At 34.9% G+C, this 15,326-nt stretch overlaps 1 protein-coding gene across 1 annotated transcript; it reads right to left on the minus strand.

Moving 5' to 3' along the window:
- Nucleotides 1-5,400: 5,400 nt before the first annotated feature.
- On the minus strand, nucleotides 5,401-11,384 carry LOC113390963. The gene is made up of 3 exons (XM_026626953.1): nucleotides 11,219-11,384; nucleotides 6,087-6,151; nucleotides 5,401-5,844 (listed from the first exon to the last, which is right to left on the minus strand). The coding sequence occupies exons 1-3, from the start codon at nucleotides 11,382-11,384 to the stop codon at nucleotides 5,401-5,403; spliced, it is 675 nt and encodes a 224-aa protein (XP_026482738.1).
- Between the last annotated feature and the right edge of the window lie 3,942 nt (nucleotides 11,385-15,326).

Consider the following 15,326-nt stretch of genomic DNA (forward strand, 5'->3'; position numbering starts at 1 on the left):
TCTAGAAATTGTTTAGAATATACCTTACTTAGCAAAACAACGTTTGCCGGGTCAGCTAGTATATATATATATATATATATATATATATATATATAATATATATATATATATGATGAAAGTTTTGTCGACGTTGATACATATTTGTAATTTTTTTGCATCCCAACCGTCGAATTAAAAAAAAGATTAAATAACAAAATTATTTATTCCATTATACGTTTCGATATTTGATGTGTGTCATCATTCAGTAATCCAAAAAAACATTTAACATAAATACACAAGTGATGAAAAATATGAATATAAAAAGGAGGAAATTATACATACCAAACCAGTAAAAAACAGGAAACATTAGTTATGATGTAAAAATTGATATTAACACTAAATTTTTTTTTGTAAAATAATAAAATACTATTAATTAACAAACGAGAAATAGGAGGAGCACATATTGCCCTCCTATATTTGATGTTATGGTAGCATAGCGTTGTGTGTACTATCAAGGTTAAAAGTACAACGCAGCGCAATTGATTGAGGGATTTGAGTGTGGTTCAGGTTTATCATATGTTCAGAAAGCATCGTTTTGAATTGATTTGGGTTTCTGGAATTATAAGTATGTTGATCAACCCTCTTGTATATATATTGGGAAGTTTCACCAATGTAACAACTATTACAATCATTGCAGTCCAACCTGTAAACAGAATCAGGAATCCTATCAGCGGGAGTTATTGATTTAAGAGGAGAAAAAAGGCAACGGAAAGTGTTATCAAAACTGAAAACCAAAAGAAAACCTTCAGCGGCAAATAACTTTTTTAAAAAATAAGAAAAACTGCTTAAAAAGGGTAAACAAATAACACCTTTATATTTATCTAAAGAAGAAGAAATAGATTTTGAAAAAGAATTGTTAAAATAGGAAGAACTGTTTAAATTGTTTTGTAAAAACTCTAATCTATTTTTAATAAGAATTATTGTTTAAAACAGCACGAACTAAAGATAGGTTTTTTCCCAAAAAATCTTATCACTTAACAAAATGGCCCTATCTATTAAGGAAATGACAACTGAAATTTTTATAGAACGAGAGTGATAAGAATAATAATTTAAATATCGACCAGACCAAGTTGGTTTTTGGAACCAGTCAGTGAGGATGACATTATTATTTCTTATAAGTTTTAAGTCTAAGAAACTGATAGAATTACTAGCTTCAAGTTCACAAGTGAACTGCAAATTCTTATTAAAAGAATTAAAAGAATTTAAAGTGTGGGTTACATAATCATTATCTAAACACAAGAGGATGTCATCAACATATCTATAATAAAAATAAGGTTGAACGGGAAGATTTGTTAAAATACAATTTTCTAAAATTTGTAAAGTTAAATCTGCCACAGGAGGACTAATACTAGACCCATGGGCAAACCAAAAGTTTGTGAAAAAAATTTATCGTCAAAACAAAAGTAAGTATTTTCAAAAATGAAATTTAAAGTAGTTTTAAACCAAATCAAGTCAAAAGATGTATGAGGTTGGATGTCATTCCAACGGTCATTGACTGCCTGTAAAGCAAGATCCCAAGGAATATTGGTGAACAAGGAAATGACGTCAAAGCTGGCTAAAGAAAAGTTGGAAGGGATTTCGGAATTGTTTAAAATTTTAGCTAAATTGAAAGAATTGGAAACGTTAAACTTGGAAGAAACGGTAACTTTTGAAAGGATAGAACTAATAAATTTTGAAAGTTTGCTTAAAGGAGAATTTATGTCAGAAACGATAGGTCTGAATGGTAAATTTGGTTTGTGAACCTTAGGTATACAGAGAATGGTTCAAAGGTGTCCGTGGAAAATAGGCAGGTCCAAAACAATCGTAGTTAGAAGACGAAGAAAAATCTTGATAAACATTTACAGTATGAGATCTTGTGAAATGTTGTAGTGGAGAAAAAACTTGATCCTTTGAAGGCCTAGGAGTAATATGATGAAAGTTTTGTCGACATTGATACATATTTGTAATTTATTTGCAGCCCAACCGTCGAATTAAAAAAAAGATTAAATAACAAAATTATTTATTCCATTATACGTTTCTAATCTAAAAAAACATTTAACATAAATACACAAATGATGAAAAATATGAATATAAAAAGGAGGAAATTATACATACCAAACCAGGAAAAAACAGGAAATATTACTTATAATGTAAAAATTGATATTAACACTAAATTTTTGTAAAATAATAAAATACTATTAATTAACGCACGAGAAATAGGAGGAGCACATATTGCCCTCCTATATTTGATGTTATGGTAGCATAGCGTTGTGTGTACTATCAAGGTTAAAAGTACAACGCAGCGCAGTGTAGGCCACGCGCGCGTATGGGAGTGGGAGGAGTAGCAAGAACGAAAGGGGGAAGAAAAACAGAAGAAATATAACGAATGAAAGATTCTAAAACTGTATTGAATTACTTTTCATGAAATTAATAATTACTTTGCAACTATCATGTAAGAGATGAGATGAATTACGTTTGTTTACACAAGACGTATTAAGGGATATATTATATATTATTATACGATATCTCGTATATATATTTCGTACTCGTCAATCTATTTCAGCATTAATGCTCGTATACTGATTGGCCGAATATTTATGTAGATTTTTTGTCTGTACTGCTTAGACAAGGACGACAGAAGAACCTGAATCAAATTACTATTTAAATATTTGTTATTTTTGTTTTGTTGTCGGACAAAAATTTTCCTTCACACTTTTATTATTGTTGTCGCAATCCTTGGCTTTTCTTAAAAGCTTCGATAATTTCCACTCTATCTTACTAATATAATTAATCGCAAATCGAGTATGGATTTATATTGTTTTGTTGATTTTTCATTTCTTATCATCTCTAATATCATCGTTTCGTTCACGGCGGAATATGGAATATGGAAACGGCATGCATTGTTTTATTTTATTTTTATTTTTTATTGATGCCATAATATTATGTGCTCATGTCTCGTTTCGTTCGTAGCTGTATGTCGCCATATATTCATAGAAAATATATTGTTTTTTATCGCAATGAGGTTTTGTTAAAACTTGAACTATAAATAAGTAACTAATGTAGTATGCGCCGACTTATTACAATTGCAAATTGAAATTATTCATGTATATCAAACATTTTTCAATACCATTTTAACAGGGGCGTAGCGTGCCTTGACGGTGCTCCGTACCAAAATTAGTTTGGGGGCTTCCCTAAACATTTTTCACAAAAAAGCATAAAATTCTAAGAACAATCATTTATCATATTCTTCAAATTGACATCATATTTTTTTACAAGTAATTAAAATTAAATAGTCACTCTCCTTGCATTTTTCAGCAAACTGATTTATTAAGTCATTTATAGCTGATGATATCTTTAGTTTTTCTAATGTTTCTGCCTCTATGGACAATAGAGACAAGTATTATAAACGTTCTTGTTTTATCGATGTTTTGAAGTAATTTTTGATTAATTTTAATTTTGAAAAGCTCCATTCAGCAGTTGCGGTTGTAACTGGAAGAGTCAATAATAAAACGCAACCTGTTATTACATCCGGAAAAAATGGATACATTGAATTTTATAAATAATAATTCAGCGAGTTCCTTAATGGAATGAATTTTTTTGATTTGTGATTTCAAGCATGCTTTTATAGCTATCAATTCATCAAATCGATTATCTGATAGATCTTTGCAGTCTGTCGTCAGTTTGCCGGAAGCAATTATTATTTCTTAATTTGAATAAGGCATGAGTTTTTCCGGCAGCAATATTCTGAACATACTATTCACTTTACAAAGGTTTTGAAATCTTCGTTTTGTTCATGAAATTATAATATCCAAACAGCAATAGTACACGTTGACCTTAAAATACCATTCAGGGTCTTAAATTCTCTCATCTTGTGATACCTTTTTAAAAATCGCTTTGTTATCTTTTGCCTTTTGTTTTTAAAAATTGTTGTTATATTACATTCTTTCCCTAAATCCTTAGTATTCCTTAACAAAATAATGAATGAATTTTGATGCCTCAATTCGCGCAGACTCTCTTTAAAAGATGCTAGTTTGTTCAAGTCATTGCGTCATTGCTAACATCCTGTAGCGCTTTCGAAATTAGATTGATAATTTGAAACAATGAGGAAAGAAATGTGACGAGCACTAAAAAATCATAACTTTCTAAAAGGTTAATTAAATTCTTACATTCTTCTGGTTAAAAATTATAAAGTACATATTTAGGGGCACGGTATCGAATAGAAAGTATCGATACTGTACTCATGAGTAGTATCGATAAAAAAAAGTTTCGTACTCGTAAAAGAATCGACACAAAAGTATCGATACCTCAAAGTATCGAGTTCTTTTCTCAGGCAGGGCCTACGCGGTACGCCATACGTTAGTTTGTCAATGTTAGTCAGTAAGTATCGTCTGTACCTTCATACAGTAAGAGAAAATGAAAAAATAACAAATGGTACATACAATTATAAGATAAATAAAAACAACTTGTAAGTAAATGTTTTAATCTAAATTATTATAAATCCCATTCTTCCTCGGTACAATCGCTCAAGAAAAGAAGTTCGTCGAGCCTTTTTGGCGATAGGCGGTTACGAGTTTTAGTAATTGTACTTTCAGTTTTCAAAAACAATCTTTCTGAGGGCACTGAAGTCGCAGGAATCGATAAAAATTCTCGTGCCAATTTATATAATTTTGGGAAAACAACTTTCATATCTTCCCATTGTTTCAGAGGATCCAAAGAAAGTGGCGAAACCTGTGTAGATAAATAATGGCTTATTTCATCCTTATTTTGAAACTGTGATGAAGAACTGGTTTTACATCGCTTTTTCGCGTGACCTAATTTCTTGTGGTGACTCCAAAAATCGTAAGTTGTTTCAAGAGAGGAATCGCTGCCATGATCGCTGCCGATAACACTAGGAGACGTTGTTATATATCTTCTCAGTAAAGAAATTGCCTTTGCACAAGCATTAGCGTCCTGAAAATGGATATTCTTGAATCTCGGATCTAGGAAACATGACATTGCAATCAAATAATTATCTTCAATATGTCCGAATCGGCGTTCTATCTGTTTTAGGATTTCTTTTTTTATTGTATCTATTACCCTTCCATGGGGACCATCACCATCACCTACAGCCTATACGTATATTAATAATCTGCGTTTTCAAACAGTTCACCATCGGAATTATTTTACTAATGGTTACATACTGTTCAACTGATAACTCTTTAGTTACATACTCGAGCGGTTTCAAAATACAAATCAATTTTTTAATATTTTGCATTTTTACAGCCGATGGTGTGGGTGGTGCTTTTGTATTTAACATCATAATTTGATGAACTATTGGTGCTAATTCAATGTATCTCTGTAGCATATAATAGACGGAATTCCACCGAGTCTTCACGTCTAAAATCAGTTTGAGAGATCAGTTTGAATACTGCTGTGCTTTCCAGCCATGACAGCAGCATTATCGTAAGCCTGTCCTCTGCAATCTTTTATATCTAAACCATCATTTTCTAATTTTGTTAAAATCATATTTGTAATTTCACCAGCAGTTTTTCTTTTAGTTTCTACGAAGTCAATAAATGATTCTACAACTTTGACTTCACTACCATCAATAACTACATGTCTACTAATTTGACTGGTTTGATCCTTGTGTGAAATGTCAGGAGTGCTGTCAAATATAATACAAAAGTATTTAGCCTGCTTTATTTTATCCACAATTGTTCTTCTGACTGCGCCTCCCAATAGCTTTATGAATTCGTTCTGAATCTTTGGTGACAAATAAGAGATACTATATTTATTACCCATCTTAATTTTTACTACGTGTTCTCGTAATACTGGGTCGTACTTAGCCTATAAGTCAACAAGCTCATCAATCGATATTTTCCTGATAAACATTTTCACGATGTCCTCGAAACGACAAATTTTGTTTTGCTAAGAATCTAATTATATCAAGTATTCTTGTTAAAATTTCCTTCCATTTTTTTATTTCTAGATCTACATTCTGCTGTTGTAGAATGTCGATAGTTGCTCCATGTCCAAGTCTTATTTCTAATTTCTTATTTCTAATATAATCGAATGTGCAGTGGACTCACCTCATGTTCATCGATTTTGGGATTAAGTTTCCACCATTTATTAAAACCATTTTCCGTATTAAAACCTGTTTAACAAAGATTATCAAACAGTTTGCAGCAGAAACAATAAACACCAATCTTCGATGGTGAATATACCATCCACGATCTTAAGAGCTTTTCGCCATTAGGCAAAATTAAAAAAAAAACAGTCATGACTCACTCTTCTTGTTTCACCTTTGGTTTTGATTGTATTATCAAAATCCAACAATTTTCATAGAAATAGACGAATTTGTGCAGCAGATTTTTCATCAGAACTTGATGAACTTACTACTTCTTTGCTAGTGTGTGAAGCAGGACTTTCTTCTTGAACAACATTTGAAAATGCTTTTTCGCCTTCGAAGACAAGGCAACAATACTAAAAGAACTAGAAGTTGGCTTATTGGGGAAATATTTGAGTAGTGCTCCAGTATTTTTAGTCTCTATTTCCTCCTTTCTCTTATTTTTCTTTCTAAATGACGCGCCACTTTTTTTACTCGTTTCATTCTCCCTACGGATATATAATAAAGATATAACTTATTATGTATTAAGTATATCATGTATAGAAAACGGAAAAGTCATTCTACTACTCTGAATCGCTTCTATATCTATAATAAATTATATAATATTCTTACCTATAATTTTATTATCATTTATAATAAATTCTCAATAAACTGCTCCTAAAGTTTTGCTTTTATCGTTTTTTTCGATAAATTATCGTTTTTCCGAAATTTCTTGTTGCAAATGTTGATATATCATTGAATCTAAATTTAGTTGATCGAGTCGTATTGGTGAAATGTCGCTTCCTGTATCTATCAAAGATAATGTTTCGTATTTGTTGTTATTAGTTGAATTATTTCATGATTGTCAGTTTTGTTAATTAAAAATGAACTCATAATTTTTGAATTTAGTTACTGTAACGGGATCATTTTTTGAAGATGATGAAGATATTGAAATTTGGTATTGTTAATGAGTAGTTTGTTGATTATTGCCATAGTTTGTGTTTATTTCGGCTTTCTGTATGTATGCGCGAATAATTACATGTTTCTTGTGGCTGCGTCATATTATTATTACGAAAATTTTAAAAATTAGGTTTAGATACTCTACAATTCGGATCATTACACTCAGTTATCAAATGGCCATATTGTTTACTAAAATTACAAAATTTTTCATTTGTATGATTATAATTTTGTCTATTAAAATTTTGTTCATTGTTTCTGCAATAACACATTGAAGCTTTATGTTCCGTTTTTTTTACAAATAAAACATGTTGGTTTAAAATTTTGTGAAAATGTATTTTGATTATAATATGATTATTTCGGTCTATTTTCTGAAAAACTAGTATTTGAGAAAGTTTGATTTGTCGTCTCTTCTTTAATAGCAAAATTTATAGTGTCTATAATATCATTAAATCTGCAACATTTAACTAGGTTTTTATGTGGTTCTTTTAATCCGTTTTCAAAAACTTTTATTCCAATTTGTATGTACGTTATTTGAATAATTTCTGCTGCTTCTTGTCCTATCATAGTTATATCACAAAAGTAAATTTGTCTTAAAATTTATTCTATTTTATTATCGAATTTTTTTACCATTTCGTTATGTCTCTGTGTCAAACTATTTAATTCTGTCATTAAGCTAGGTATTGATCTTTTAGTTGCATATTGTTGCCTTAAGTAATATTTTAAATCGTTCCAAAAATCAAATTTTACAGATTGTGGTAATTCTGGCGATAATTTTAATCTAATAATGTTAAGTAATTTTTTCGCTTCACTTTCCGTCAAATATTCTGCTAAGGTATCACATGCTAAGAAAAAAGCTGGCAAAGTTTTCGAATCTCCGTTAGCATTAGGTATTAACGTAAGCGCGATTTGAACATATAATTTATTATCGTTATATATTAAGTTTAATACATCATTATGTTAGTTTCGTTGATACGCGTCGTTTTGTTATTATAATTCATTTTTATATTTATTTGTGATACACAAAAAATTGGGGTAAGAAAAGCGAAAAAAATATAATATTTGAAAAAAAAATCTTAAACGTAATGTTTTACTAACTTGTATTATCGTAGTCCTGTTAAAACTTAGGTTTGTTTTTTTTTTCTATTCGTCTTTTTCTGCTCGTTTCCGTGTTTCCAGGGATCACCGCTGGCTCCAAATAATAAATGTCACCAAAAATTATTAACACTCTTTAACTCTTTAACCGCTGCCACCAAATAATATGTTGGTATGCATATTAGTTTTTTTCACTATAAAAAATTTTTTGATCCCAAGGCTGATACCAAATAATATGTTGGGTGCCGATTAGTTTTTCTCTTCATCAACCAATTTCGTTAAATGTTATAGTATATTTCATAAGTTCAAATTGAACACAATATTCTTCATGTAAACATTTATTTTCCCGCATTTTTATAACTCTGAGATACCTACACGAAAATTACACAACTGAACAACTTAAAATTACATTTCGGCTTTTTATAACCTTTTCATTTAGTTTAAGGGACTTCCCTTGATTTTGAATATGATCAATTCTTTGTTTATATGTGTGAGTGCAAGTCAAGTTCATTCCCGTTCGCAGTTCATGGGACTTACTGCGATGTGTGCAGTTCATCGATAAATGCTTATTACAATGTAGCGACTATTCTTAAGATGAATGCAATACAATTGAGAATATGATTCATTGCGTAGTATGTTCCTAATATATTAAATATTAATATTAACTAATTAAGCGTTGGGTCACAATATATATATATATATATATATATATATATATATATATGAATATGAAATCCATAAGTTACTATTAATAACTATAAGTAGATGTAAAAAATGCCGCCCCCCAAAATAAGTGCCGCCTGGGCGGACCGCTCCCCCCTAGATACGCCACTGCCTTGCATCAATTCTAATAACTGACCCAAATAATTATTAAATCGAAAACAGCCGGACTGGCCGATTTTCAAGAGTTCCTTCCTCACTGCATTGTTTACCATAGATATACCATGTGTTGAAATGTGTATAGCTGAAGGACCAGCTAGAATTAATGGCTCTATCAACCGTTTTGATGGTAAAGATTAATTAAAGAAAATTACACTAATTTATTTTTGAATGTAAATTTACATGGTTTGTATGGTAAAATAATATTTGAGTATTTGTATTATTATTGGTATTTGATGTGGATAGCTTCGCGACTTGGTCTATATCTAGACTCCCTTTTTCTTCAGGTACTTAGAGAACCCTTTTGTAGTTGATCTTGATAAGCAAAATTGTCCACGCTTCGTTGCAAGACAAAATGAATGCGACTTTGTCAGGTCTAATTTGGCGTGAACATTCTCCCGCTCTTGAAATAATGCATAGTATATGATTTCAAATTAAAATTATTGTTCAGCACTTGAGTTAATAATAGTCTGTTGGTTTGAATTATATCGTCTATGGTTTTGGTAATACACAAATTCCATTAATTGCACGCGTCTCATTGATCGACGGGTTGTTGTGACATTTTTAAACATCATAAATATTTATTAGAATGTCTATTATATTACGAAGGTATTTATCTGATTCGCTATTCATGGCTGGATGATCGAATAATTTTTTGATGTGATTGTTTACAGTTATTTTTTTATTTTCAAAACGCGTTTTCAGTAAATCCCACGCAATTATATAATTATCGGCCGTTGCCGGTAGAGATTCTATAAGGTTTGCCGCCTCCCCTTCACGCATGATTTTAATTAATAAAATTTTTGAGCATTACCAATGTTGCAATCATTATGAATCAAAGAATAAAACGAATCGTAAAATTGTAGCCAATTTAAGTAAGAGCCGTATTGAGATAGATTGATTTGAGGCAGTTTTATGTTATTCGAATTATTTGTTACAGTGGTATCATTAGAATTACTATTCGAACTAGTATCTGACCTATTTGATGCTGCTTGACTGAGTTTAAGTAATGTTGACAAGCATTTATTATATTTTTCAAGAAAATCATCTAACTCAATTTCAATTAAATTATAATTTGAATTTCGTCTTTTAGTAATGTTTTTATATTAAATAGGGTATTTTCAAAGGTTTCAAAAATAGGCTCCACATCTTCGACAAGGCGTTTTATGCCTGCAATATTTAAGACGCATGCAGGTAGTTCCGACATTTGCCTGCACAGTTTTGTTAAACGTGATTTAATAACTCGCTGTTTCATTTTGAGAGTTTTTGACGTTTCCATTTTGACACATATTGAATTAAACTCTAAATATTCAATAAGGAAAGATTGAAAAGAAGGAATGCTTGACTAACCTGATATATGCGCTGTATGCTTTGCTTGTTCGTAGGTGTAGCGCCACATTTGGACTTCCTATCTTGTTTTGAACTTTCACTTTATTTTATTTTGAATTTAGATTTAATGTTTTAATTATTTCCTTTGAACTGATGATCGCATCCGGATCGTTTGGACCAGATAGAATTAATGGCTCTATATCAACCGTTTTGATTGTAAAAATTAATTAATGAAAATTATACTAATTTATTTTAGAATGTAAATTTACATGGTTTGTATGGTATAGTAATAAATAGTATTTGTATTTGTCATGTCTTATTTGGCGTGAACACCATGTGTGTTGTATATAAGTATGATTTCTCTGTGCAGTTTTACTAATCGCTTACAAATTTTTTCAATCAGGATGGACACTGTCAGCCGTTACATTCAAATCAATACAAAAACTATTACTATATAACTTTTTGAGCAGATAATTTTTAAGGACTATATGCCCGGCATATATAATAGAAAATCTAAATTCATTCTGTTAACTTAAACAGCTTTGGAGTAGTGTTCTTGTATTTAAATATATATATACAAATATTTACAAATTTTAGTAAGTTCTGACAAGAGGCAAGATTATTAAAGTCTTCTATCGCTGGAAGGATCGTAGCCAAGCTTCTAGATTGAGCCAGTCACCAAACGTTTGAGTGTTTATTTCCGTGTATCTCAACGTACTATATCTACTTGGAACGTCGGTTCAGACTCTCTCAAGTTGCTTTAATAAGTGTTCCTACTTAGTGTACTAACTTATTGGCACGCTGAGAGCTGATCCGCAAAGAGACAGATTCTGGAACGGGGCTCAAGTTTTATACTCTGGAGGTCCGTCGAAGCCCATCCCTTGTTGCTCTGGGGGTAGGTGGTGGACATTCTCCCATCTCGTTCCAGCTTTCCTGTTCGCGATGGTTTGTTCTTTTTCCTAATCTCGTCTGGGTCTTCGGTGGTCATGTCCTTTTCTGACCTGTACTTATACTTGGACATGACCCCGTCGCGATGATGCAATTTGTGTTTGTGTGCTCATGCAATATCTCCTTTCTCTCATAACCGACGTGCTTGCCTGTTCTCGCGCACGCAGTCGAACTACCCTCTCAGTGTGCCTCGATGCGTCTCGGTGCGCCTACAGCTACTAGCGACAAGTGCAAATATATCGTTACTTGTCAACACTGTGTACTTAGCATGGGTCGCACTGGGGTGTTTTTAGCTAAATATTTATCATGCTACAGACTCCCCCTCTGGACGCGAAGACGTCCCGGCGAGTAGTCCAGTATTCTTCTTTGGCCGTCCACGTTTCCTTACTGGGTATATTAGGGTATTGGGGTGGATGTTTCGTTGCCTTTGTATTCCTTCAGGGCAGATGTGTGGTATACTCCTATAATCTGCGTTTTATCTGTGTTGGAGCCTATTTCATATGTTGTAGCTCTTTCCTTGCTTAGTACAACGTATGGACCGTCATTTTTCGGGGCAAATTTTGATGTTTTGCCCTCTTTGGCTTTGCTTATTATGTGTGTATTAATCAGCACTAAGTCTCCAGGTTTGTATGTCGGTCCTTCTCTTTTTTTCTTGTCTGCATACGTTTTTCTGTACTCTTGCTCACGTTTGTTAATAGCTCTTGCCTGTTGTAGTGTTTTTGCCAACATTTTCAGGCGTGGTGTGATTTCTGCCACAAAATTTTCTTTTTCCACGATTGCTTTTAAATCTCGATTTGGGTCATCTGGCGTGCGTAATTCTGCGCCGAATGTGAGATAAGCTGTTGTGTATCCTGTGCTTTTGCATAGTGCCGTGTTCATAGCAAAGCGTGTTTCCGGTAGTTTTTCCGCCCATGATCGGTGATCTCTTCCCACCAAAATTGCTAGGCGAGATTTCAGGTCGCGGTTTTTTCTTTCGACTGGATTAGCTTCGGGATGATACACCGGTGTAAACCGTTGTTCAATTTCCAGGCAGTAGGTTAATTGTTGCATTACTGCGCTGATGAACTGCGTTCCATTGTCCGATATGAGTCTTCGTGGTGTTCCATATCGCATGAAGACCTCGTTGATTAGTGTGGACGCTATTTCCTTGGCGCTTGCGGTTTTGAGCGCGAAGAGCTCGACCCACCGGGTAGCCGTATCTTCAATGATTAATACCCAGTGCTGTCCGTTTGGAGTTTCAGGAAGCGGCCCAAACAAGTCCACAGACATGACTTCAAACCTCTGTTTCATTACCGGAGTTCTCAGCAGTCCGGCTGGTTTCTGGTTAGATGGTTTTTACTTTTGACATTGTGTGCATGTCCGGACGTATTTGGTGATTTTTCTCATGCCGTCCCAGTAGTACCGAGAAGAGATTCGCTGGATGGTTCCATAGTGTCCTGCTGTCGGATCGTCATGGTACCTCTTCAGAATCTCGCATTTTTGTTTCTCAGGTACAACCCATTGTGCCTCTTCGGAATCTATTTCCGGGGTGTAACGATAGAGAACCCCTTCGGAAATGACGTATCCGCGGTTGGTCCATTGTAGCGCTTCTTCTTCTGATTCGCTGTTTTCTAGGCAATCGATTATAGTTTTTAGGGAGTCATCTTCTAACTGACTTTCCCTCAACTGTTTTGCACATTTAGTGAGTAAATCCACTTCTATTTGATTTATTTCTATTTGATTTACTTCTGTTTGATTTATTTCCGTTTGCTCTGGGACTAGTCGGGACAGTGCATCAGCTACGACGTTTAATTTACCTTGCATGTATTTTATTACGAGATCATGCTCTTGTAGCTGTAATGCCCACCTTGCTAGTCGACCGCTTGGGGTTTGTAGTGACATTAGCCATCTCAGTGGTTGGTGATCCGACGTTATCATGACTTGTGATCCCTCTATATAGCCTCTGAATTTGTTCACTGCCCAAACAACGGCTAGAGCTTCCCTCTCTGTGGTAGAGTAATTGATTTCCGCTTTGGTCAGGAGCCGGCTTGCGTACTCGACCGGATGTTCTTCCTGACCCTCCCCCTGAAGTAGAATTGCCCCTATCGCATAGCCGCTGGCGTCTGTTCTCAAAATAAAAGGGGTACCGTGTTCTGCCTGTTTCAGGACAGGTGCTGTGGTTAATAACTTCTTTAATTTTCCGAGGGCTTCCGCTTGTCCCGTTTCCCATTTCCATACGGCTGTTTTCTTCGTTAGGGATGACAGGGGACGAGCTATGTCCGCGAATGACGGGATAAACCTCCGGAACCAGGAACATGTTTGTAAAAACGACAGTAATTGCTTCACATTCTTCGGCGGTGGTATAGCAATTATGGCTGCAATTTTCTCTGGATCGGTCTGGATACCTCCAGGTTGTAAAATGTGTCCGAGATACTTAACGCTGGGACGACAGAATTGGCACTTGTCTTGGTTCATTTGTAAGTTGAAAGTACTCATTCTTGAAAATACTTGCTTTAGATCATCTATGTGTTTTTCGAAGGTCGGCGATAATATTATTAGGTCGTCCAGATATGCAAATATTTGAATGTCCTTGAGCCCTGCTCTTAATCGATCCATTAGTCGTTGGAACGTTGCGGGTGCATTCCGGAGACCGAACGCCATTCTCTTGAACCGAAATATGCCGAAAGGCGTCGTAAATGCCGTTTTTGAACGAACCTCTTCGGTTACTTGGACTTGCCAATATCCTGATCGTAAGTCCAGTGTCGACATGTATTTTGTCTGCTTTGCCGCGTGTAGAAGGTCGTCTATTCTGGGTAGTGGGTATGCATCTGGTATTGTTATCGAGTTTAGTTTTCTGTAATCCACGCATACTCGCACTCTCCCTTCTTTCTTGGGTACCAGCACCACAGGTGCTGCCCACGGCGATTCGCACTCTTCTATTATGTCGTCTTCTATCATTTTTTTTATCTCGGCTCGCAGTAATTCCGTTTTATGCGGTGACATCCGATATGGCGGTGTAGCTACGGGGAGGTGCGAGCCGGTATTTATGTGGTGCTTGATGATTTCACAAGGCTTGCCGGATTCTTTGAACAGTTTTTCGTGGTCTTTTAACGAGACTCTTTTCTTGTTCTGCCTCTAGCGTCGTAGCTTCGATGGTACACATAGGGTTGTAATACTCTCTCTCTAAATAATCGTTGTCCCATGCCTTCGATAGTTCCTCGTTACTAGAAGAGTTTCTCGACTGTATTTCTAGTTGCTTTTCGGGAACGAATTCGCGTCTGGGTTGACGGTCTGCGGCGAGACCCCACAAATCTTGAGAGAAGTCAAATTTCATTCCCGCGGCTTTGATGAGATCCACACCTATTAATGTTTGACTACTTGTCGCTGTCGGCATTACCAGGAACTGCATTGTCAGCCGCTTTTCCGCTACGTGTACCTCGACTGGGGTCACCAGAAGGTCGTCGTCGTAGGGCCGGCCATTCGCTAAAGTCACTCTAAACGGTGCAGGTCTGAATATGTGTCCATTATCTTTCAGATCTCTATACATCTGGTGGCTCAGCTGGCTTCGTCGGGCCCCTGTGTCCAGAAGCGCGTTAGTGGCACTCCCATTTATCAAGATTTGTATGACCGGCCGTGGCTGAGGTTTCGCAATCATGCACGCTGTTGTACGTATTTCAATGTCTGGTGCTGGGATTAATAACCCTCGGCCTGTGTCCTGTACTCTTTGGGTTGCCGCTTCCGCCTTCCTTTCATAGGTCCATCTTGTTTTTTTTTTTCTTCTCTTGAACATCTAATATACATATTTGAATGTCTTCCGTGTCCATCGCTGGCTTCACGGGGTTACACACTGGACATATACTCCTAATTACGCCTGATTTCCCGCAACCATAACATCTGAGGAGGTTGCTTGCATTACTAGGCGGATTTTTCTGTGCTTTGGCCATCTTGCGGCATTCCGTTGCCATGTGACCTCTCCGATTGCAGAATGTACATTGATTAGAGTATGTCGAGTTGCTCTTGGGTTTCATAACTGATG

Source organism: Ctenocephalides felis, unplaced genomic scaffold (genome assembly GCF_003426905.1).
Source record: "Ctenocephalides felis isolate EL2017-DRISC unplaced genomic scaffold, ASM342690v1 CF-g0.4_SCAFFOLD_03717, whole genome shotgun sequence".
In the NCBI taxonomy this organism is placed as follows: Eukaryota; Metazoa; Arthropoda; class Insecta; order Siphonaptera; family Pulicidae; genus Ctenocephalides; species Ctenocephalides felis.

Coding starts and splice junctions, on each gene's coding strand:
- LOC113390963 (XM_026626953.1), bottom strand. CDS start 11,384: ATGTCCAAGTATAAGTACAGGTCAGAAAAGGACATGACCACCGAAGAC. Junction 6,152..11,218: donor GGCTTCGACGGACCTCCAGA/GTATAAAACTTG, acceptor TTTGTTAAACAG/GTTTTAATACGGAAAATGGT. Junction 5,845..6,086: donor CCAAAATCGATGAACATGAG/GTGAGTCCACTG, acceptor GTTGACTTATAG/GCTAAGTACGACCCAGTATT.